General features: G+C 37.8%; 2 protein-coding genes across 3 annotated transcripts; both read left to right on the top strand.

Moving 5' to 3' along the window:
* Positions 1–508: 508 nt before the first annotated feature.
* Positions 509–3524, top strand: edc3 (enhancer of mRNA decapping 3 homolog (S. cerevisiae)). The gene is made up of 7 exons (XM_067501640.1): positions 509–667; positions 909–1074; positions 1178–1404; positions 1508–1846; positions 2046–2199; positions 2519–2736; positions 2889–3524. Exons 2-7 carry the CDS (start codon positions 911–913, stop codon positions 3221–3223), a joined length of 1437 nt encoding a protein of 478 aa, XP_067357741.1. The 5' UTR covers positions 509–667; positions 909–910; the 3' UTR covers positions 3224–3524.
* A 730-nt stretch (positions 3525–4254) lies between these two features.
* LOC137125731 (tyrosine-protein kinase CSK-like) lies at positions 4255–21669 on the top strand. Of its 2 annotated transcripts, none has more exons than XM_067501642.1 (13): positions 4255–5485; positions 14321–14418; positions 14522–14635; positions 14814–14926; positions 17022–17241; positions 18329–18422; positions 18553–18618; positions 18889–18988; positions 19078–19168; positions 19248–19321; positions 19718–19913; positions 19995–20081; positions 20602–21669. In XM_067501642.1, the coding sequence occupies exons 2-13, from the start codon at positions 14404–14406 to the stop codon at positions 20809–20811; spliced, it is 1380 nt and encodes a 459-aa protein (XP_067357743.1). In that variant the 5' UTR covers positions 4255–5485; positions 14321–14403; the 3' UTR covers positions 20812–21669. The 2 variants fall into 2 exon arrangements, with proteins under 2 accessions (XP_067357743.1, XP_067357742.1); XM_067501641.1 differs by lacking the exon at positions 4255–5485 and adding an exon at positions 5794–6279.
* The last annotated feature ends 68 nt before the right edge of the window (positions 21670–21737 follow it).

The raw sequence follows: 21737 nt of genomic DNA, 5'->3' as shown, positions 1-21737 counted from the left end.
GATTATTATACACATATATTTAATCACATTAATTATTGACAACAGTGAATGTGAAGTGATTACCTATAGACAAAGGAATAAATGTGTTTTATGATTACATTTGTAGATAGATGGTTGAATTTCATTTTAACTCCAGTAAAAAGCAAGCATGTGATGTCACGTTGTATCATGTCTATATATGCATGATGATACTCTACAGATCATTGTGAAATATTACATCCTACTGCCTAAATCTAAAATTGTTTAATTGCATAAGCTTGTCATGCCATCATTCCGAAGCACTGCTCTATGTTTTCGCACAAATACACATCCTGTCTAACTTACAATTAAGATTTGGATATGACTCATCCTTTAAGAAAATAGCATTGTTATTTATATATTTATTTATTATTTTATTTTATTTTTTTGTGATCAAACTTTGTCAGATTTCACTCACTCGGGTCAATTTTTTCTTCCATTTTAGGTCTTATGTCTTATTCTGAAAATTCCTGCGTAACGGAAACAGGAAGTGAACCTTCAGAAACAGCAGCAGGTTTTTGGGCATGTAAAAAGCTAAGAAAGCTAAGAAGCTAAAGGTTTAAAGGAACTTTCTTCCTTTCAGCACTTACCAATACAGTTTATTCTTAGTTTTTTTTTTGAAGAGCCAGATTTTCATTTGTTCTGAAAGGTACAATATTTTAATATCAAGTCTTCAATAAAATACGGGATTTGCCTTTTGAATGTAACTCTAACGTTAGCTAGCTAAATAACAGGCCGACGATAACGCTAGTCGGTTAACACAACAAAATTTCAATGACATAATTTCTTTTAGTCGTTGTTGCAGATGTCCTATTGCCAAAACATAATTTATATATCTTTTGTAATAACTACAAATATACTCTGACAAGTTGAAAATGTGTGTTTTGCAGACATGGCTGCGGATTGGTTGGGTAGTTTGGTGTCAATTAACTGTGGGCCAACACTGGGAGTATATCAAGGAGAAGTATCATCTGTGGATCAGTCAAGTCAAACCATCTCTTTAAGACAGCCTTTCCATAATGGAGTCAAGTGTCCTGTTCCGGAGGTCACATTCAGGTGAAACTAAGCACCAGTTTGTTTCCTTAATAGCTTTCATTTACAGATGGCCAATTATTGTTTTTTTATGTTTCTAAGAATGTGTTTGACTTATTTTCTGCAGTGCCATTGACATAAAGGAACTAAAGATTTTAGATATCAAATATGGAAACTCTAGGACCAGCTCTTCCTCATCTACAAAGGTCAGCAGTGCTCCAGTTGCAGTCCCAAAGGGAGACCCCAGATCTGTGGATAAACTAAATTCTCCGCTGCACTGCTCTAAAAGTTCTGGAGACCGTCATCTGGATGTACCTGGCCAGCCTAAAGCATTCCGTCGAAGACATAACTCCTGTAAGTGCAGAGTAGTGCAACTTGATAAGAATAAAACAAAGTAATACTGCTTATTAGCGTAGTATAGAGAATAACTATGTATTTTTATTTTTTTTTATCACAGGGTCGTCTAGTAGTCGAGGGGCAAACCAAGTGACACCGAAAAAGAACGGGGTGAAAAATGGTCAGATGAAGCACAGAGATGATGAGTGCTTTGGGGATGGTATAGAAGATGGCCTCGACACAGACTTTGATTTTGAAGGGAACTTGGCTCTTTTTGACAAAGCGGCAGTTTTCTCAGAGATTGATATCTCAGAGCGGCGTAATGGTGCAAGGTCACGTGGGACACCACAGGAGCAGACTCCCTCACGGTACCGTCATGATGAAAACATCCTGGAGGCCAAACCTATTGTTTACAGACAGATTACTGTACCACAGCCTGGAGCCAAAGAATACTGCACTGGTAGGTGTTTCACATTTCACGAATAAGTTAACAAATGGTAGTGACTGCAACTAACAGTGTTTTTTATTTTCGATTAATTATTTTGATTAAGTATTTCGTCAATAATATGTGAAAAATTGTTTTAAAATAATTTTCAATATGGATTCAAAATTCCAACAGATCAAGATGATCAACACTTGTGTAATTTTTTTCCATACAGACTCTGGGCTTGTTGTACCAAGTATATCCTATGAATTACATAAGCGTCTGTTGTCAGTTGCTGAGCGTCATGGTCTTTCACTGGAGCGAAGACTTGAAATGACTGGGGTATGTGCCAGTCAGATGGCACTTACATTGCTTGGTGGGCCCAACAGGTAAGCTTGTAGTGATTGGTTAGACTCAGATATTATATTAGATACATAATTGATATTAAATGAATTATTTGAAAAAATGCATTTGGAATAAATGTTCATTTTAGCTGAGTTGTAAAGCTATAAAGTAATTATTTTTTACATGGTTCATCTGTATTATTACACAAAATTTCATAATGTGGGATTTTTTTATTCTTTGATCTATATGTATTTCTATACTGTTAAGCCTATTTGTGCCAGATACAAATCTATTGCTGTTTCTATTTGGAGAACACAACATTTAGTAAATCAACATGGTTTCTTTTTTTATTATTTCTTCCAGATTCACTCCAAAAAATTTACACCAGCGTCCCACAGTGGCTCTGCTGTGTGGCCCTCATATTCAGGGGGCTCAGGGCATCAGCTGTGGTCGTCACCTGGCCAATCATGAAGTGGAAGTTATTCTGTTCCTGCCCAATTTTGTGAAGATGCTCGACTCTGTCACCAGTGAACTTACACTATTCAACAAAACTGGGGGCAAACAGGTGTCAAGTATCAAAGGTGGGCATATTTTTCTATGTTTTTAGTTTTTCTCAGTTTTACTTTTTGCTTTTGCAGCAATTTATGTTAATTGTGCATTTTTAAAATTGTATTCTAGTTGATCAAGCAGTAACATGAAATTCATCTGTCTGTTCTCTCTCTTGACACCACAGACCTTCCAGACACACCGGTGGATCTAATCATTAACTGTCTGGACTGCCACGAGAACACATTCCTGATGGATCAGCTTTGGTATCGAGCAGCTGCAGACTGGGCTAACCAGAACCGAGCACCAGTGCTCAGCTTAGACCCTCCCACCAGCGGCCAGAGCCAGGCGGTCGAAGCCAAGTGGTCCCTTTCTCTTTGTCTCCCTCTTGCCCTGGGTGAGGGGGCTGGCAGGGTTTACCTGTGTGACATAGGTATCCCTCGACAGGTGTTCCAGGAAGTGGGAATAAAGTACCATTCTCCTTTTGGGTGCAAGTTTGTCATCCCTCTGCACTCTGCATAATTGGCGTAATGATGAATATGAAATATCTCACTATTGTTGACAATTTGGCTTCGGGAGCTTTATTTTCCAGAGCTTCAGCTGATTTTCAGTGTGTTCATTCATTTTCACGTTAACATGTGTTTGGAACTTTTTTCTCATCTAAAGGACCAATGTTTGTTATCTAAATTCTGCAAGACTAAATGGAGATGGATGGAGAGGATAGAGCTTTTGAATTTTGATTGACGAAATAGATGTTGTGGCCAATAGAGGCTTTAGCACAGGGGTGGCGAACTCTGGGGCTAAAAGGCTGCAGCCCTCTAGGGCTGATTATAAGGTGTGTTAAAACAATCAGAAGCTGCAAAGTGAGGGTTGTAAAAAAGGCTGCAGCCTTTGAGGCCTGGAGTTTGCCACCTCTGCTTTAGCAATTATGTGGACATATCGTATTTACATGATGTGACAACATATTGTCAGGCATTTGATTCAAAATCAAAAATGCAACGTACTCAGAGTAATACGGGATATGACAATCTCTTATGTGAATTGTAAGTTTATGAGTGTTGTTGCAATCTAATCACCATGTGGTGAATAGGCATCTAACATACATAACATACAAATACAGTGTTAATATTTTATATGACCTCAAAAATTCAACTTACATTTGTGTTGCCACTACTAATGGCTTTAAATGTGACATGCCATACTTTGCAGCACTAAATAAACATCTGATGTAGTATAAGTATATAAATTATATCTAAATCAGAAATGTTCTTAAAATTTGTCAGTTACATGAGTAATACTGTGCATATGGGATTCAGGCACCTGCAAGAGGGAAGCCAGACATCGGCAGATGTTTGTGTCAGTGGTAATTTAGGTTGAATACTAACATGAAACCATGTAATATGAAATGCATTTTTGCTTTTAGTGACATGTGTCTAAAAGTCCCAGTTCCCTGACTGCAAGTTATTATTTTTTCTATTGAATATTGTTTTCTAATGCAGGCTTTGTTATTGTTTGTGTAGTTTTCCCACTGTTATGTGTAGCTATGGTTTCTATTTATTGCTTTACTATAGAAAAAGCTAACATACTCTAAAGCTCAATTGGATTGTTTAATGCTTTCAGACATCACATCTTTGATAGTTTTTGTCAGCGTGGTGTTATTGTTTTTGGTAATTCAACTACATCTTAAATTGGTTTTCAAAGCCTGTAGTACATTGCACTGGCAGGAATTCATTACACAACTTAATCCAGTTTCAGGAGAATGTAAAATATTTTTTCTATTTTATGGGGATGAACTGAAGCCAGCATAGGCCTGCAACTGTGTACAAAGTACATCAACATTCCTAAAACACATAAGCATTAATGGGCTATGAATCCCAGCTGTGATTCTTTTGTTAGCGTTTACGGTTCAGGAATGTTTTCAGATGGGAAATGTTGCTTGACACAATAAGTAGCATTTTCTAAAGTAGCAATGCTCTGTATGTGTTGAGTCGTCTTATTCTGCACTCTTTGATCCAACTAACCTGGCTCTTAGTGATTAAAAAATTGCAGAGAAAGTTGTTTTTCAGTTTGACCTTAAGTGTGCCTGGTGGTGCTTTTAACCACCGATATCTTGTTTTCTGCTGATATTTGAGGCCTTGGAGCCTCTGGAGGTGTCTCTACTGCCAAATCTCTTAGGAATCCTGTTTTATTGGGGTCAGGGTCGTCTTGAACAGACTGATTAACGCACAAAAACGCTACATGGAGGTTACAAATTGGTTAATCTTTGGTACGTAGTGTTTGGTTTGGTATTAAGGCCACACATTAACTTGTCTCAGGAGGATTAAAATGTTTGTGCTTGATGTCATTTCTCTGTGCTCACTAGTCTGCACATGGTTCTTTCGCTGATTCAGTGAAAATTACTTTAATACACAAACGTTTTGTCGTTTTTCCAAGATTCTTCCAACCTGATGTGTTGCAGCACATCTGTTCAGACATGTCTGGCTGGGAAACTTCAGCCAGTGTTACTGATTGTAAACAGAAGTTGAGTTATGTTCGTCCTTGGCCGCCAGGGGGCGATTAAACCACATTGTTTTGTGGCTCTTCCTTATTCTGCTGTAATGGCAGTTTTTCTATTTCCCTAATGAAAGCTGTTATTTCTCTAAAAAATGTGAACAGTCTGAAGCTGTATGATGATCTGACTTTGACAGGGAAGCGTCTGTTTGAAGTTCTGCGCCTTGCGATCCTTCACATTGGTTTGCATTCTTCGCATTCTCAGACCTGCAGTGGGTGTTCAGTCCATGCAAGGTCAGTTTGCACCGCATTGATTAGCCAGTGCGAGTTTTTGTCATTGCAGGGCTACAGTTTGCTTTCAATATTCACTGTACACGTTCTTGTGCAAAAATACAGTGCAGTCATTTTGTGTTATCTGCAGACTGAAACAATAAAAGTTTTCACCACAGTTTTTTTCTGCTGGACTTTCTGTAAACCATGCCTCATTGATTTTTTTTGTTATTTTTTTTTACCAACTTGACTGCGATGGAACCAGTAATGGCCTATTTTTAGCCACACTAATGTGTCGTTAACGCGCATGTGCGCTGAAAAATCAAGGTGGGGCAAAAACTTGAATGTTTCTGACGGGGAAAAGGAGTGGGACAGCCTCAAGCACACTTATATTAGTTTGAATCGATTGTAATTCGTCGCTGCAGTTTTTAACAATTGTAGTTATCACGTTTTTCAGGGCGTCCTAACGTTTTCAAAAGGAAGACCGTCGAGATTGCAATGATAGGTGGAAAAGTAAAATTTTAATTGCATAAAGCTGGTTTTGTTTTTTGTTTTTTACATGATGGTGACAGGAGACGTCCCAAAAAAAGCCTTGGTTGTTTTTATTCGGTTACTTTAGAACTTCTGAAGTTTCTAGTCACCTGAGACAGATTTCACTTCCTCATCAGGACTTGTTGTGTTTTGAGTTCGACATCAGCTGTCGGCTTTTTATTCCATGAATGGGAATTTGTCTGCTGTCGTTCAGATGAAAACGGACGTCTGGCAGTAGATCACTCACCTGTTATTGCCTTGAATCATTCGATTTACCCTGCAGACAGGTAAGATTTTTGTTTTGAAATGGATCGAAGATATTGTCTTTCTGCATATGTCTTTTAGTTTGTGCATTTGTCTGCACGCCGAGGGCTCTCATAAAATTAAATAGCACTGGGATTTGAACATGGTACTAAACACACTGATCAAGATTACCTACACTCACTTTTATATCGTGAATGCATCTCGAACACAAAGAGGCCTGATCAATATGTGATTTCATGATAGACGTGGCCTTATAACATCCTCCTCCTTCAAACTTTTACCACTTCCTCTGGTTTTCTGGGGTGCAGCAGCTGCATCACGTAGCTCACCATATTGTTCTGTTACATAGTGGCACATAATGGTACTATCTTAATAATTATGTGTGCTGCTTATGCTGCAGCATGCATCAGAGGTACCTCTGATACTGGCTTTTAAGCTGGCTGCACTTACACAAATGTGTTGAGGAGGTTATATGTGGCCATGCTTCTCAGTTTGATATTGTTTCTCACTATTTAGGTTGTCATTCTCTGGAAATAATCCATTTAAATATTTAGAAGGCCAAAAATGGATTAAGAGTGTCAAACTGAAAACAAAAGTTAACTGAAAGCAACATTTGTAAGACAGAGGAACTGAGGACCACCTAGGTCGGTTTCTGGGTGATGCCCATCCGGCTGAGACAGGATTTCCCTCAAAGGGCCACAACTCTGAAACAGATCAACTGGCACATACACGAAATGTTTTAACTGACTACTTTTCTCTCGGTGTGACAAAACTGAAGAACGATCAAGCTGGTGAAAGAAGTCGAAGAGAGCTCATGAAACCACAGCAAAGGGTAGCTGCTACCCTGTAACGTGTCATGCATGGCTGCTTCAGCAGAGCAGCATTGCACTGCATGGTGTGCATTGCACTCCAGCAAGGAAGTGTCTGTCCACTGTACAGGCATGGCAGTTTTTTGATAAGATGGTTTGTTAAAATAGTCAATTACCCACAGTGTCATGAGTTAAAAGACATTCATTGTGTCATTTGATCGTTGGAGAGTAATAAAATGCAAAGTTTACAGTAAGGTCTCGACACCGAACTAAAAGGGATTTTCCCAAGTTTAATCATGATTTATTTAATTTTACTCTGCCAGTTGCTCTGAAAGTGAACTTATTTTTGAGTTTTGTGTTTATTTATGATAAATACAGTCCAATTTCAGGTGTATACCCTGTCATTTTCCTGCTTGCCAGAACTACTGAGCCTCACAGGCACACTGTCAGTCATTATAGTGATACAATGATGGCTTGTACTGCAGGGCCAACCCCTGGAATACTACTTCCTCTCTTCGATCCTGTAGACAGTTCTTTCAGTGAGCAGCATTTCTGCATCGAGCCCAGCTGTTTTCCCAGAGGAAGAGGTGATTTCCTCCTCCTCTGAGAACATCTGCAGGCCCAGCTGGGTAAACTTCTGGCATGTGCTCTTCTCCCTGTTTGCAATTTGCCGTTTCCATTTCCCAGTGTTTATGTTTGTGTACCTCCTGGATAAATGCTCAGTGGATGTGGTGAGAAGTCACTGTGTGCTTCTCTCTCAGCTTGACCCTTCCACCATACTGCTGTAAGGGTGATGCTAACAGGACAGCAGCAGATTTAGAAGCAGCTGTAATGCATCCTGAGGCTCAAGGTGCAGGATGAGGGCTGGACCCTGTTGCAGATGGAGAATGTGTACAGGCGCAGAGACGTGAACACACAAACATGATGCTGATTGTGATACTCTTACTACAGGATTTCAAATGGTGAAAGAGGAGCCAGAGCCTTTATTTACTTAAGTACCAATACATACATTTTATAATGCTTTTTACAGATGTATAAAGAAATATATATTTAAATATTACATTAAAATCCTTGTTAAAAAAGAAAATGACCCTTTGGTTACAAAGATTATTCTATGATCTGCACCGTCATCGTACTTTGACTAGTGAGGCTAGAAATATCCAGTGGAGCAACTATTTCGCACAATCAGCATTGGCATATATTAGTGACATCTTTCTGTTTTTTATTTGTCACACGAAATGTGTGAAGTTATGTGAAGATTACACATGAGTGTAGGGTCACATAAAATGACTACATTCACATTAAATTGGATATTATGAAAATATTTAAGGTTGATAGCATAACAAGTTTGCTTGTGGTTTTACTTAAAAAAAACAACTTTTTTGTCTATTTTGTTTTTGTAAAATAATGAATACCTCATTGTGCACATAAAAAAAAAAATCTTAAAAGTTCAGGAAGAACATGTTTCTTTCACAGAACTGATAATAATCTAAAACGTGTCAAGCGGCACAAACTAGAAACTTTGTTTTTCTTTTTTAACAGCTCGCAACCCAAAAAAGACAAAGTACTAACAGTCCCAGTAGAACACAAGTGTGCTTCCACATTTCCTCTCCATCAGTGAGATGAGAATAATTTTATCTCAAATTTTTGTGTGACAAAAGTAGTTTTTAGGATACCATTAATTTTAAGGGAAATTAGACTCAAGTGATTTAGTCAACGGGATGATAATCAGATGCTAGTCTGGGAGGCCCTGTTGGATTTAAAGATGAGATGTCTGGATGCTCTTCAGATATCTCATAGGTTTGTAGAAGTTAGTCATAGCTCAAACTAATGACATTCTTAAAGACTTCAGAAAAAAAAGCTTTTGCTTTTATTATATTTTTAAGCTGGGGGCAGCACAGTGGTAAAATGGTTACAGCTTCCACCTCACAGCTAGAAGGTCCTGAGTTTGAATCTACGTGTCAAACTTTCTTTGTGAAGTTTGCATGTTCTTCCATTGCGTACGTAGGTACCTGCGGGTATTCCGTTTTCTCCCACAGTCCAAAGACATGCGTGTTAGGTAATTGGTGACTCTAAATTGTCCGTAGGTGTGAATGGTTGTCTGTGTGTGTCTCTCTGTGTTGGCCCTGATCCTCAATGGTGGTTGCAGATGTTGGATAAACTTTGCCCTAAGAGGATTAGACTGACAAATATACAGTGACAGAGGGTGAAAACATACAGTACTATAAAGGCAGTTGTTAAAATATTCATCAACATATTTTGATTTTGGATGCTATTCCAGTGTCTCCATCATTTTGGGCTTGTGAACCTCTTGTAAATATGTTTGTTAGATCCATCTGCAGGTGATGGCCAGTTAAAACAGGGATTTATTCCTTCCAGATTTGTAAAATGTTATATCTTAAAATTTTCCACAGATATATAATGTACAATTATACAGTAATGCACAAGTCAAAAGCAAAGACACAAATTGATTTGCTTTCACCACTAACTTTAACTTTACAATCTTAACCTCATAACCTTGTATCCAATCTTAGACGGTGATGTATTCTTAAAATACGCTTGTTATTGTTTGCACCTTTAGGGCTATAGCCATTGTGTTGTAAGTTGTGTAATATGGGTGTTATAAAATTACCTTCAAAGAGGGTAGGAGTGATCGGTATTTTCATTTTGTCCTGGATTAATATTTATATCTATATTTATATAAAATTATCAAATCTGTTAAGGCAAGAGCTGTCACCAGCTTTGTTAGGACTCAGTGGTTACAGATGTTGTTCCTGTCTGTTGCAAGATTAGTGAAAATCTTTTAAAAACGGGGGTTTTTGGAGAACGAGTTTACCTGCATTGTGCACCACATATACACACTTATCATGGAAGCATGGCTCACAGGCTGTATTGGTATTGTCTAATCACTTACCTCTTTTGAAAATATATTGATATACCTTTAAAAGTCAACATAACATCCAGCCCCACAACACCATTGTTGCCCTCAGGAGTCTTCTGTCAAAAAAAGTTCAAGCAAAGAACAAGGCATATAGTAGTCTAGGAGGCCGCAGGGACCATATAAAGCTCTAAATGAATCTAAAGCTGCATTTTGACCAGGAGTTACTCTGTCCTAAAGTCCAAAAACCTCCACCAGAGTAAAAGTTCATCCAGTCCATTATAACTTGCACTTCCACAGCAGAGCAAAAGCCCCTGGAAGATTAAACAGAGTATAATCAGAGCTATTATCTGCTATAGTGCAGTTCACTAATTTTTTGCAGGAACCAAAGCAAAAATCTTGATCAGCAGTGTCAAATGGTGGGTGGTATCTCAACAATTGCCTACATTCAGCATTACAAGCCCTGCCCTAAAAATTGCTGAACCTTTAGAAAGTTACTACCCCAGTTTAGAGAATTTTTTTACGAGGTAGAACTACAGCCCAGGACTAAATTTAGACCCTACTTCCATATGAAATGCTGGTAAATAAACTAAATTTCACAAAAGGTTCCTGGCCCTGGGGAAAAGTCCCTTTGGTGGAAACTGGGATTGAAGTTGCTCTCTTGCAGTGGCTAATTTCAGTGTTCATGAGCCCACCATCAGGAGAACACCGAACAACAATAGTGTGCATGGAAGGGTTAGAAGAAAGAAGCTATTACACTCAAACAACATTGCTGCCTGCCTGCATTTTGCTCAAATCTGTGTGGATGTTCTGTGCACAGATTAGATCAACGGTCTAACACTTAAATACAGTACTAGAGTAACGGTACTCTGAAGGTTACCTTGTTTTTTTTTAATGTGACATTTAAAAAACAAGTTTATTGAGGAGTTTTCTAGTGACAAATTTGCAAATATGGCCTCAGCACTTCCGACACTTCTACCCTCACTACATCACAGCGGGTTGCAACACCCAGCGTGATCAGAGTTTTCACCTCAGGTTTTGTCTGCAAGGGACTGGCAGATTAAACAAGGCCCACAAAGATATTTTGATTCCTGTCCTGTCTTGCTTTGTACAGCCAGGCTTCCACTCATTTGTACATTATGCACCATGATTGACTTGGATATGGCAAGAGTCAAACGTTGATCAACTGGATTTGTTTGAATAAGAAGATTGGATTCCAACAATATGCAAAATTGTACTGTAATAGTTGTACTTAGTTTTATGATATGTCTCCTATATTTATCAGGTATTTAAATAAGAGATTACCTGTTTTCCTACAGAAACCTCATTAAGGTTTAGTCTGTCAAAGTGTTTGCTGGTTTCCTGTTGCTGCTGGTTTTCCAGTAACTGATGTCATGCATCGCTTCTGTTGTGGACAGCCTCCCTATGTCAATCTTTTAGATGTACTAATTCACTGATGCAATCATTGTGCCATCTCTTTGTTGGGAATGACTCAGTTGAAAGTATGTTTGAAGTGGTAAATCCATGTTAATTGTTCTTGCAGAATAAATTGTAAAGAATTGTTCCTATTTCCAGAACTACAGCATTGAAACGGTGCTGCTGCACAGAATGATAATGAATTATTTATCAATGAGACGCGGGTCATTTGAAGCCCGGGGGTCAGAAGCAACTTGATTGACTCACAATAACAGCCTTGTGCGCTCTTAAGAAGAGCGAGCTTTGGTTCCATGGAGAGCTCTGGCAATGTGACTCCGTGACAGACTTAAGTTCTGTCCCATTCAATCGGCCGCTGGTGGATGCTTTTGAGCTGCATTCACTGTCCCAAAAGAGATGAATTAAAAACTGCTGTTGTGTGGCAGCCTCGGCCCCGATGATCCATTCCTCAATGGGTGATATCACTCTGCTTCTTCACCAAGGATATGACCAGACCTATTCTGTTGCGATGGATTCCGAGAGCTTTACTATTTTCAGATTATCATGAGTAAGAGTTCCTGCTTCAGACTCATAAATATGGATCCGGTCATAGTTGTAAGACTACGTTAGATTACATTAGATCATCTTTTAGCTCTTGAGATGACATCAGTTGGCCAGTTGGTCCACTGCTTTAGTTCAGAGTGAAATATCTCAACAGCTATTTTGGTGGATTGCGCTAAACTTCTTTTTTTTGAGACATTTTTGGTCACCAATGTATGTAACTCTGGTGTTCTCATTACTTTTCTATTAGAACCACCAGTAGGTTGATTTTTGTGGTTTAGAGTGAAATGTTTCAACAACTGTTGGATAGATCACCATGCAATTTGTTGGAGACGTTCATGGTCTGTGAACTCTGGGGGTCCTTTAATTTTCATCTAGTGCAGTGGTTTGCAATCCAGGATTCAGGACCCCTGTGAGAAGATTTGAGATGGGTCAAGTAAAAGTATTCATAATGATGGATGTGCAACTTGTAAATAGTGCTCACATCAGTGCCCAAGCTATAATTATGTCTGCATTATACTCTGATATAACTGGCATAACACTTATTCTGAAAATCATATGGATGGATCACATCTGCCAAAGCCTGTTGTTCAAATCCACAGTTAATTTAAAAAGCACAGTACTTTAATTGTCACCCTAACAACTGTCGTCCTAATGCCATTAACTGTCTCAAGGTGTTAACGTGGGGATCTTTCCCATCTTCATCATCTATCACATATAGTATGATGTGAACATGGAATCATGGGCTAAAGGCTAATGTATGCATTTTAATATGGCTCGCAATGACATTACTGAAACACTGATATTAAGCTGTTATAATGTTTTCATCACAGTTGAGCATGCTCACATTGATAGCATCAGAGATTCTGAACCAAAGTGGTGAGCCGGCTACTAAACCAATATTGCCAACCCTGACACCACAGCTTTAGCATGACAATAGAAATAGCTTTTACATTTTAATTTTTTTCCGTTTATTTCTCTCTGACTTTCCTTTTTTTCTTGTGAAATACACTGGCATGACTTTGACTTCCAGACATTTAAAAATGCATTTAAATGAAACATTTGAGAGAAAATGACTTTGGTTTAACTGCTCATGACTCCTAACAATTTTAATGCTGCTCTGCTGAGAGTGGTTGTTTCTTTTTGAAGAGATATGTGCTAGAAATATTTATGTATCCATCTAACAGTTGGGTCTTCTCTACAGCGATTGTCTCTTAAAGAATGGCCGTGAACCCTTCTTGCTAGTTTTCTTAATATAACCTCTGTGTGAAATGTCAGTGTAACATAGATAAGAAACACTGGGATGTGCAGGGGCAAGTGGGAGGTTTTTGCTGAGTTGTTAAGCATTGGAAATGTGTCTAAATAGTTTTGTCCCCCAATGCAGAAAGACAGCTGCAGCACTCCATAGGGGACAACAACTGCCACGTCCCCATCATACTGAGTGATGACAGTCCTCTCTGGGACACGATAGTTTTCAATTTAACATTTAGTGTCTGTAAAGCAGCTGGTTATTTATTAGAAGGACCCAAAGATTATGTATTTTTTAGTTGCGTGTTCAGATAGTGATCAGTGGCTTTATTATATGTTTGTAAGTTATTTTAAATTTGGGGCATTATACAGGAAGCTGACTCAATAGTAATGGACATGTCAGAGAATTTGACCTCATGTGACAGATCAGTCTGAGCCAGGAGTTTTCTTGACTGTGGGAAGCAATACAGGAAGGGGGCAATTGGGTTTGGGCCTGGGGGGCTGGGGCATTACTTTATCCACAGGTCATCATTTGATTATAATGCTCCTGTTCTGACATGTTGTGTATGTATCACGGAAACACTGCCCTGTGTGACTCAGGCTGTTTTGTTCATGTAAGGACTGATCTGGATGAGTCCCTCAGGCCTGGTCAGATCTCTACAGCATTTTTTCTTTCTCTGTTTTGAGGAGAGCTGACTTGATTCGGTCCAGACACTGGAGCTTAGCTAGACAACCAATAGATGGAGTTTTATTTGTTTTGTACATTTAAAATATCTAGTAATAAATATTTAACTTTTATTGCATATGTTGTTTCAGACTATTTAGTTACTAGTTTATCTTCCTAAAACCTGGTCTTTATGAATATGCTGTTGCGTCATGGAAACATTGTGGCCTGGTTGTGAAAGTTTGATGCAAAAAAAAAAGACTTGTTAGTTCTTCTTTCTGTACGAGTGAGTTATTTTTTACTGACACGGCCTTGTCTGACTACTCTCATGTGCTCTGTGAATAGCTGACTACCCAGCTATGGCCAGCTCAAGATGCATCCCTACACAGCAAAACCACAAATTCACTGTATTCCTGAGAATTAGTTTGTGGTGAAGTAAATAGTGTTGAAACAGGGGCAGCATACTGAGTAATTGCATTTGTTTTTTTCAGGTACTGTATGTGTGTGCACTTTTACTAGCTCTAATGGTAGCAGCTAGAAAACCTCACCTGTGAGAGGATCAAACCACCTCACCATGACAGAGGTCCAGGTAAGACAGTCCTCTAGATGAAAGACAGTGGCATATGTCAAAACAAATATGCACAGAGAGAAATTAAATTGTTTGCTAATGAGGGATCTACACGTCTTCATAGACTCCATGGCCACAGGGCACAGAGTGTGTGGCCAGGTACAACTTTAAAGGTACATCAGAACACGACCTGCCCTTCAACAAAGGCGATGTGTTGACTATCATTATCGTCACAAAGGTAATTTCATCAGCAATGTTTCTTCTGCAACATTTCTGCCTTAGATTATGATAAGAGTTTTGCATTGAGTCCACATGCATGCATGGAAGTACATTTGGCAAAGACATTAAATGTCTCTAAGTGTCTTTTCATGGTAAAATTTATTCATTGCCGTCAGTGCTGACATTTTGTGTTTCAGGATCCAAACTGGTACAAAGCTAAAAATGCTGCAGGTCGCGAGGGAACAATTCCAGCCAACTATGTTCAGAAAAGGGAAGGTGTGAAATCTGGAGGGAAGCTGAGCCTAATGCCGTGAGTACACAGATTTTCATGATCTGTTGAGTTCTGGTGATTAGTGTGTTCTTTGCTTTTCACAGAAAACTGCATTAAAAGCTATTGTATCTGCTGTCTATTTCTGAAAGTCTTTCTGCACTGATGATTAAAATAGCTCAATTTTACCCTTTTCCTATGGCTACGTGGTTGCTGAAGGAAGATGGCCCATTTGCCGTAGCAGCAACGCTATAGTTATGTGAATGAAGAACCACAGTTGGGTCGGGCTGTGTTGTAATTGCAGTGCACTGTTTGTATCCAGCTCAGCTTTGCTTGAACTCTGCACAGTTTCCTGTTGTTTCCTTTCTATCTCAGTCTTCTGTAATGTAAAAATAAATCTGTTTTTACGTGTGATGCATTACCCTGTGCGTGCATTTAGATCTGTTTATAAACAACACTATTAATTATAGTGCACTTCATCACAAAATTTGCGTAGATCTTAAAATAAAAGACCAGACCAGAACCCACCATCAATAACCAAAACATAGATAATATAAAGCACATTATTATCACAATAGCCATTAAAAAGATATATAACAGCCTTGCTTGAGTGTCCCTTAGCCCTACTCTACCCAGCTCTGACCCTAACCTGCAGACAGTAATTGTAAGACTATTCATGTTCACAGGCATGATTCTGTGTGTTTGAGCACCCATGCTCTTACACACACACACACACACACACACACACACACAAAAAAAAAAAAAAAAGTCAGAGAACACCAAGTAACCTCTTGTATGAATTGTAAAGAGATATAGGGGCGATTCTATACAATCTGTAAAATGGTATCATGTAATACACAGCTAAAAAGGGCAACTGCTTTCCTCTTCCCGCATCTCAGAAGGAAGCAGGTTTTGCTGAAAAAGCTCTTTGTTTCATATTTCTCTGTGATATTTTCAGCCAGTGCCAGATGCAAATGAATTTACTGTACATTCCTTGACCTTTTCAGTAATACAACAAGTCACAGTGGATATGCAAACACTCAAATGTAGACATCTGATTTAGAACAGTATTTGCATTATTTGAGTTAAGGGCCCATTTAAGGTCGATCCACAAGGAGCGATAAAAATCCCTGAATGGAAATTGAAAATAATTTTAAAGTGTCGTGGTTTTACATATTCAAAAAAGTTACATGGCTCTGAAAACTGTTACAATCATTGTGAAACAGACAAGCTGTAGTGGACAATCATATATATATAAATAAAATAACAATTTAATAAAACTTTAAATAAAAAGGTACAGTGTTCTTTGTTTTTAAATTGTTAATCAAATATGTGGTGATGCAGTGGTGGCTATTAAACTAGATTTATGTCAGTCAATTGTTGACAGTGATTCCAGTATTTTTTAACAGAATTAATTCGTACCAAAGGAATTTAATTAATATCTAGGGTGGGAGGAATAAAATATAATACAGCAAATTCAATTCATCATACCACATCCAATTTTAAGATTTATCAGATGTAAGCATTAAGTAGTTCAAAGAACAGATGTTAATGTTGACAGTCTATAATATGAATGCCAAATAGTATGTATGGAAAACATCAATTCTCAACACGACATGTAATAGATCAACAGTCCAGTCACTCTTAGTCACAACTTGCAATAATGCAAATACTTTTCCTGAAATTTTACTTTAGTTACTTTTTTTTTAAATGTCAAAAATAAATCCGTAAAATATCTGGAGGAATTGACGGATTAGAATGTGCATTACAATATTTAAAAACAAGAAAACCCCCAGAAAAACAGAAAGAGAACACAAGAGTGAAATGAAATGCAAATAAAAACCACAAAAACAAAACAGAAAATGCCTGAGAATAAATGGCTAAAACAGGAGGAAGTATACTGCACTAAAAATATACTGTATGTCTGATATGCTTTGTAACGATGCATGTAGACAGAAATTAGTGGAAAACAGACTGAGCTCAAGCGTTTCTACAGTCTAGATATTATGATCATGTTATGGATTGTTGGGCCGCATTCTCTAAACTTTAAATCTGTCATATGGTTTGTTTTTCTCTTTCTGTGTGTGTGTGTGTGTGTGCATGCACTCTGACACATCTCTGTCTCTTCCACTCCCAGATGGTTCCATGGGAAGATAACGCGGGATCAAGCAGAGAGCTTGCTTCACCCTCCTGAAACAGGACAGTTCTTAGTGCGAGAGAGCACCAACTTCCCCGGTGACTACACCCTGTGTGTGAGCTGTGATGGGAAGGTGGAGCACTACCGCATCATCTACCACAATGGCAAGCTCACTATTGATGAGGAAGTGTATTTTGAGAACCTCATGCAGCTGGTTGAGGTAAGACATAAAATTATGTTTTATGAATAAAGCCAGTTGGGTTTTTGTTTTTTGTTTTTTGCACTGATGCTATATTGAGCATTAGTCTGCTGTATGTTTAGTGTATTTTCCTGTTTAGAGCCCCTGTGTCTCTGTGCTACCTCATAGCCCACACACAGTTCCTGGAACAAATGATGAACAGGAAGTGTCAAAGAGGAAGAGTGAACTGTATACTGAGGTTTAGAGTTCTAACCTCAAAAAGCCACTGAGCTTTTTACCCTCTGACTTATTTTGAAGAACAGAAAATCACTTTTTTTACAGTGTATAATTGTTTTGCATGAGTAAATTCAGTATGACCCACTTGACATAGATGAATCAGTCGATTCTGTCTTTATTGACTGGAACAGGCCGCCCTCTATTGGCCAATGTGGATCACTGCTCCCTGGGTTTTTTTCGTGTCTAAATTGTTTATGTGCGTTTAGGACACGTTTTGCTCTGTACACAGAGCATTAGGCTGTTCAAAGTGGAAACGGGGATCCCTCTGTCGCTTCACTCCATTTTTCTCTGTTTTAAAGGCTTTCTTTGCGGCAGTTTGTGCTATTTTGATTCGATAAGATTTTGCAATAATGATCAATCTGTTTTTATGTTGATGTGAATCACCTTGAGTTGATGAAAAATGTTATCCAAACAAAACTGGCTCCACATATGTTTGTTATATGTCACAACAGCTGACAAAACACGCAGTCCATGAAAAAGGGAAGAGGATTTAAAAAAAACCTCAACCCACAGGCCTAAGCAGTACACTGTAGACTGATCCTTTAAGTCGTGTTTGACAAAGAATACATTAGTGTGTTAGTTTAAAATTGTAATGAATTATTATGAAGTCTGTCCTAACCTGACATTTTCAATGTGTGGAATACATGAGAATTCATTTGACCAATGCTGTATTAAAAGCAATTCGGGTATTTTCCTGTGCTGTTTTAAAATGTATTTTGGTTTTATAAGACCATGAACTGTTAACACTTCAATGTCATGTAATCCGTATGTATGATTTATAATTCGACTGTATATTTTATTTTACTCCTGGTTATTCTTTGTTTGTATCTAGCACTACACCAAAGATGCAGATGGCCTGTGCACCAGATTAACCAAACCAAAACTGGAGGAGGGCACAGTGGCCGCTCAGGATGAGTTTTCCAGGAGTAAGGCTTACTTCTTGAGTCTTTTACATTTCTTGCTACTATGACATCATAAAACATTTTGATTATGAGAAGATTGCATAGGCCCTTTGTGCTTCAGCTACATGTTGTGTCCTCTTTAAATGGCCGACAGGTGGCTGGTCGATGAACAGGAAGGACCTCAAACTGCAGCAGGTTATCGGAAAAGGAGAGTTTGGCGGCAAGTTCACATTTCAATTCTAAGTTTACACTGTGCATTACAAGTGACTTAAATAGTTTAAATACCTGAAACATAAACCATATAAAAGATGAGAAATAAGTAACGTTTTTATTTTATTTTTTTGTTGGTTGTAAATAAGAATAAACATTTCCGAGTACCTGAAAATTTCATGTGTATTTCCTGCTTAAAGTATATCTTTTATTAGCTCAGGGTCCCATAAATGCATTTTCCTAAACAGTTTTAACAGTATAATGTTTGTGATCCTTTCAGATGTCATGGTGGGAGACTACAGAGGCACTAAAGTAGCTGTGAAGTGTATCAAAAACGATGCTACTGCACAGGCCTTTATTGCAGAGGCTTCTGTCATGACGTAAGGAGCATGAAGTATATCGTGTGTATTCCTTTTTAGAAAAAGCCAAACACAAATTAACATGTCTGTGTTCTCTTCTTCTTTCTCAGACAACTACGGCACGAAAACCTGGTACAGCTGCTTGGAGTGATAGTAGAGGAGAACGGGAGTCTGTTCATTGTTACTGAGTACATGGCAAAGGTATGTGGCAGACTGTCTGTCTATTGGTGTGAACTTACAGAAAATAGTTATCAACATGTCAAATATTTGTTTATTTCAGGGCTGTTTGGTTGACTACTTGCGTTCCAGAGGCCGGAGTGTACTTAGTGGCGACGCTCTTCTTAATTTTGCACTGTGCGTATTTCTGCAGTTGTGTACAATACCTAGAATCATTTTATAGTAAAGTTGTGGAATTTCTGACTCTGTGGAGCACTGTTTTGATGAGGGGTTATAATTTTTTGCATTGCGTGCTTCACAAGCATGCACATAGCAAGTGTATAGCAGGGTGTCTTAAAAATCTATAGAGCAATGGCTTATAAAATGAAATTAATTATGCTGAAAGGATTTATATCCAAAGGAAAAAGACAGTTGTGTAAAGTCTCTGAAAAATAAAAAACTGAAAATAATGAGTTTTGCAAATGTTTTATGAGGCAGACTGTTGTTTGAACAGAAATGTGTTCAGCCTGTGCCAAAGACCAGGATTGAGAGTTTAATGTCCTTCGGGTTTGAAATTTTCTTTTTTGCGTTCAGAGACGTCTGTGAAGCCATGGAGTACCTGGAGGCCAATAACTTTGTCCACCGAGACTTAGCAGCCCGTAATGTTCTTGTGTCCGACGACAACATTGCTAAAGTCAGCGACTTCGGTCTGACCAAAGAGGCATCTTCCACTCAGGATACCGCTAAGCTGCCCGTGAAGTGGACGGCACCAGAGGCCCTCAGAGAGAAGGTTGTTGTTGAGTAGTGATTTGCCATTTGTAGCCATCACACAGAAAATAAATGACGTGTATGTTTTTCTCTAAATTGATAGAAATTTTCCACAAAATCAGACGTTTGGAGCTATGGTATCTTGTTATGGGAGATTTACTCTTTTGGCCGAGTGCCTTATCCAAGAATTGTAAGTATTAATAGCTTATTGGCACGTTGCATATATAATATATGAAAGAGGAATTAAGACAGCTAATTAGAAATGTGTTTTCTGTAGCATTAATTGTTGTGTGTGTTTTTTATTATAAACACACACACACACACACACACACACACACACACATATATATATATATATATATATATATATATATATATATATATATATATATATATATATATATATATATATATATATATATATATTTAAAGGGACATGGCTTTGTAAATGTAATAGCTACAAATTTACAGTACGTGTATAGAAAAGAAAAGTTGAACTCAATTCCTTGTTACCACAAGATTTAGATGAAACCTGTGTTGAATCTTCTACGGTATTTAAATGCATTTTTGACTGGTCGCATTTTTTTTGCCTGAGATTGCAAATTGGGTTATATAAACTACATGTTTCACTCTATTTAACAGACAATTATTTTTATCATTATTAATTACAATTATTATTTTCCAGTCAGAAACTTTTTTTTTTTTTACAGCCATTAAAAGATGTAGTGCCTCGAGTGGAGAAGGGATACAAAATGGACTGTCCAGATGGCTGCCCCGAGGTAGTTTATAACATCATGAAACAGTGCTGGAACCTGGATCCTGCTGCACGACCGAGCTTTCAAATGTTGAAGGAGTGGTTACAACACATCACCCAAGGGATGGGGAGGAAAAATGAAAGATCTGACAGAAATGAAAAGTGACTTTCCTTGTCCCTCATTTTTTACCCCTTTCACCGTAACCTGGGATGAAAAAACTGAACTCATGGGCTATATTATTTGGCAAAGGTTGTAAGAAATAGGTTTTTCATTAATTGTAAAAAAATATGTGGTTCTAATGTGTGTCAAGCTATTTAAACATCAAGGACTCTTAATTATTGGCTCAGTCGTCCTCGTAAGTTTCTGTGCTCTGTTATCAAGAGTGAATGATTAACTTTACATCATCGAGTCTTTCCTTAGAACACAGTTCTGCCTCAGAGCCCAAGTGCTTTGACCTGTTTGTTTATTTTTATATCCTTTAAGTGCTTTACATTGATATACTTGATCATATTGGTAGCATCATTTCTATGACAAAGGTAATGACAAAGAGTAAAAGTTCTTCAAGAGTAATGATACCGTTGTAATACATCAATATTCGCTGCATTTTTTAATTTCTTTTTTTACCTTTTTAAATCCTTAAAAGTTGAATTATTTTGTTTAAAAACTATAATAAAATAACTAGAAGTATAAAGATTTATGGCTGTATGATTTAAAAACTACCTTATTTTTGGATCCTTCAGTTATTCAAATGTGAAAGCACAAGTTTGGACCTTGACACTGTTCAGATCAGTCATTTAGTCATGTACACGGTTTTGCATCTGAAAAAAAAGTTTTATTTTGCAAATGGAATAAATTAAACTATCTGGACTTAGTAGGTAATGGAAAGAAAAGAATGTCAATACATTTACTGTGCTGCCATTTTCAACAATAAAAATAATTCATTTGGAACATAGTTTTGCAATAGATATACTTTTTGTGAAAAATGCTAATTTAATTTTGCTACAGTAAATTGTTTAAATTCAATCTGGGCTCTTCGCATCATTTTTTAAAAAGTGTACTGCAGTGTTACCCGAGTACTGGTTCTGAATTTT

The sequence above is a fragment of the Channa argus genome, chromosome 4 (assembly GCF_033026475.1).
Source record: "Channa argus isolate prfri chromosome 4, Channa argus male v1.0, whole genome shotgun sequence".
NCBI lineage: Eukaryota > Metazoa > Chordata > Actinopteri > Anabantiformes > Channidae > Channa > Channa argus.
The sequence above is the reverse complement of the archived record's forward strand: the minus strand, read 5'-3'. Positions and strand labels throughout refer to the sequence as shown.

Coding starts and splice junctions, on each gene's coding strand:
- edc3 (XM_067501640.1), top strand. CDS start 911: ATGGCTGCGGATTGGTTGGGTAGTTTGGTGTCAATTAACTGTGGGCCA. Junction 1,075..1,177: donor GTTCCGGAGGTCACATTCAG/GTGAAACTAAGC, acceptor TATTTTCTGCAG/TGCCATTGACATAAAGGAAC. Junction 2,200..2,518: donor TTGCTTGGTGGGCCCAACAG/GTAAGCTTGTAG, acceptor TATTTCTTCCAG/ATTCACTCCAAAAAATTTAC.
- LOC137125731 (XM_067501642.1), top strand. Junction 19,322..19,717: donor GCTCTTCTTAATTTTGCACT/GTGCGTATTTCT, acceptor TTTTGCGTTCAG/AGACGTCTGTGAAGCCATGG. Junction 19,914..19,994: donor CAGAGGCCCTCAGAGAGAAG/GTTGTTGTTGAG, acceptor CTAAATTGATAG/AAATTTTCCACAAAATCAGA.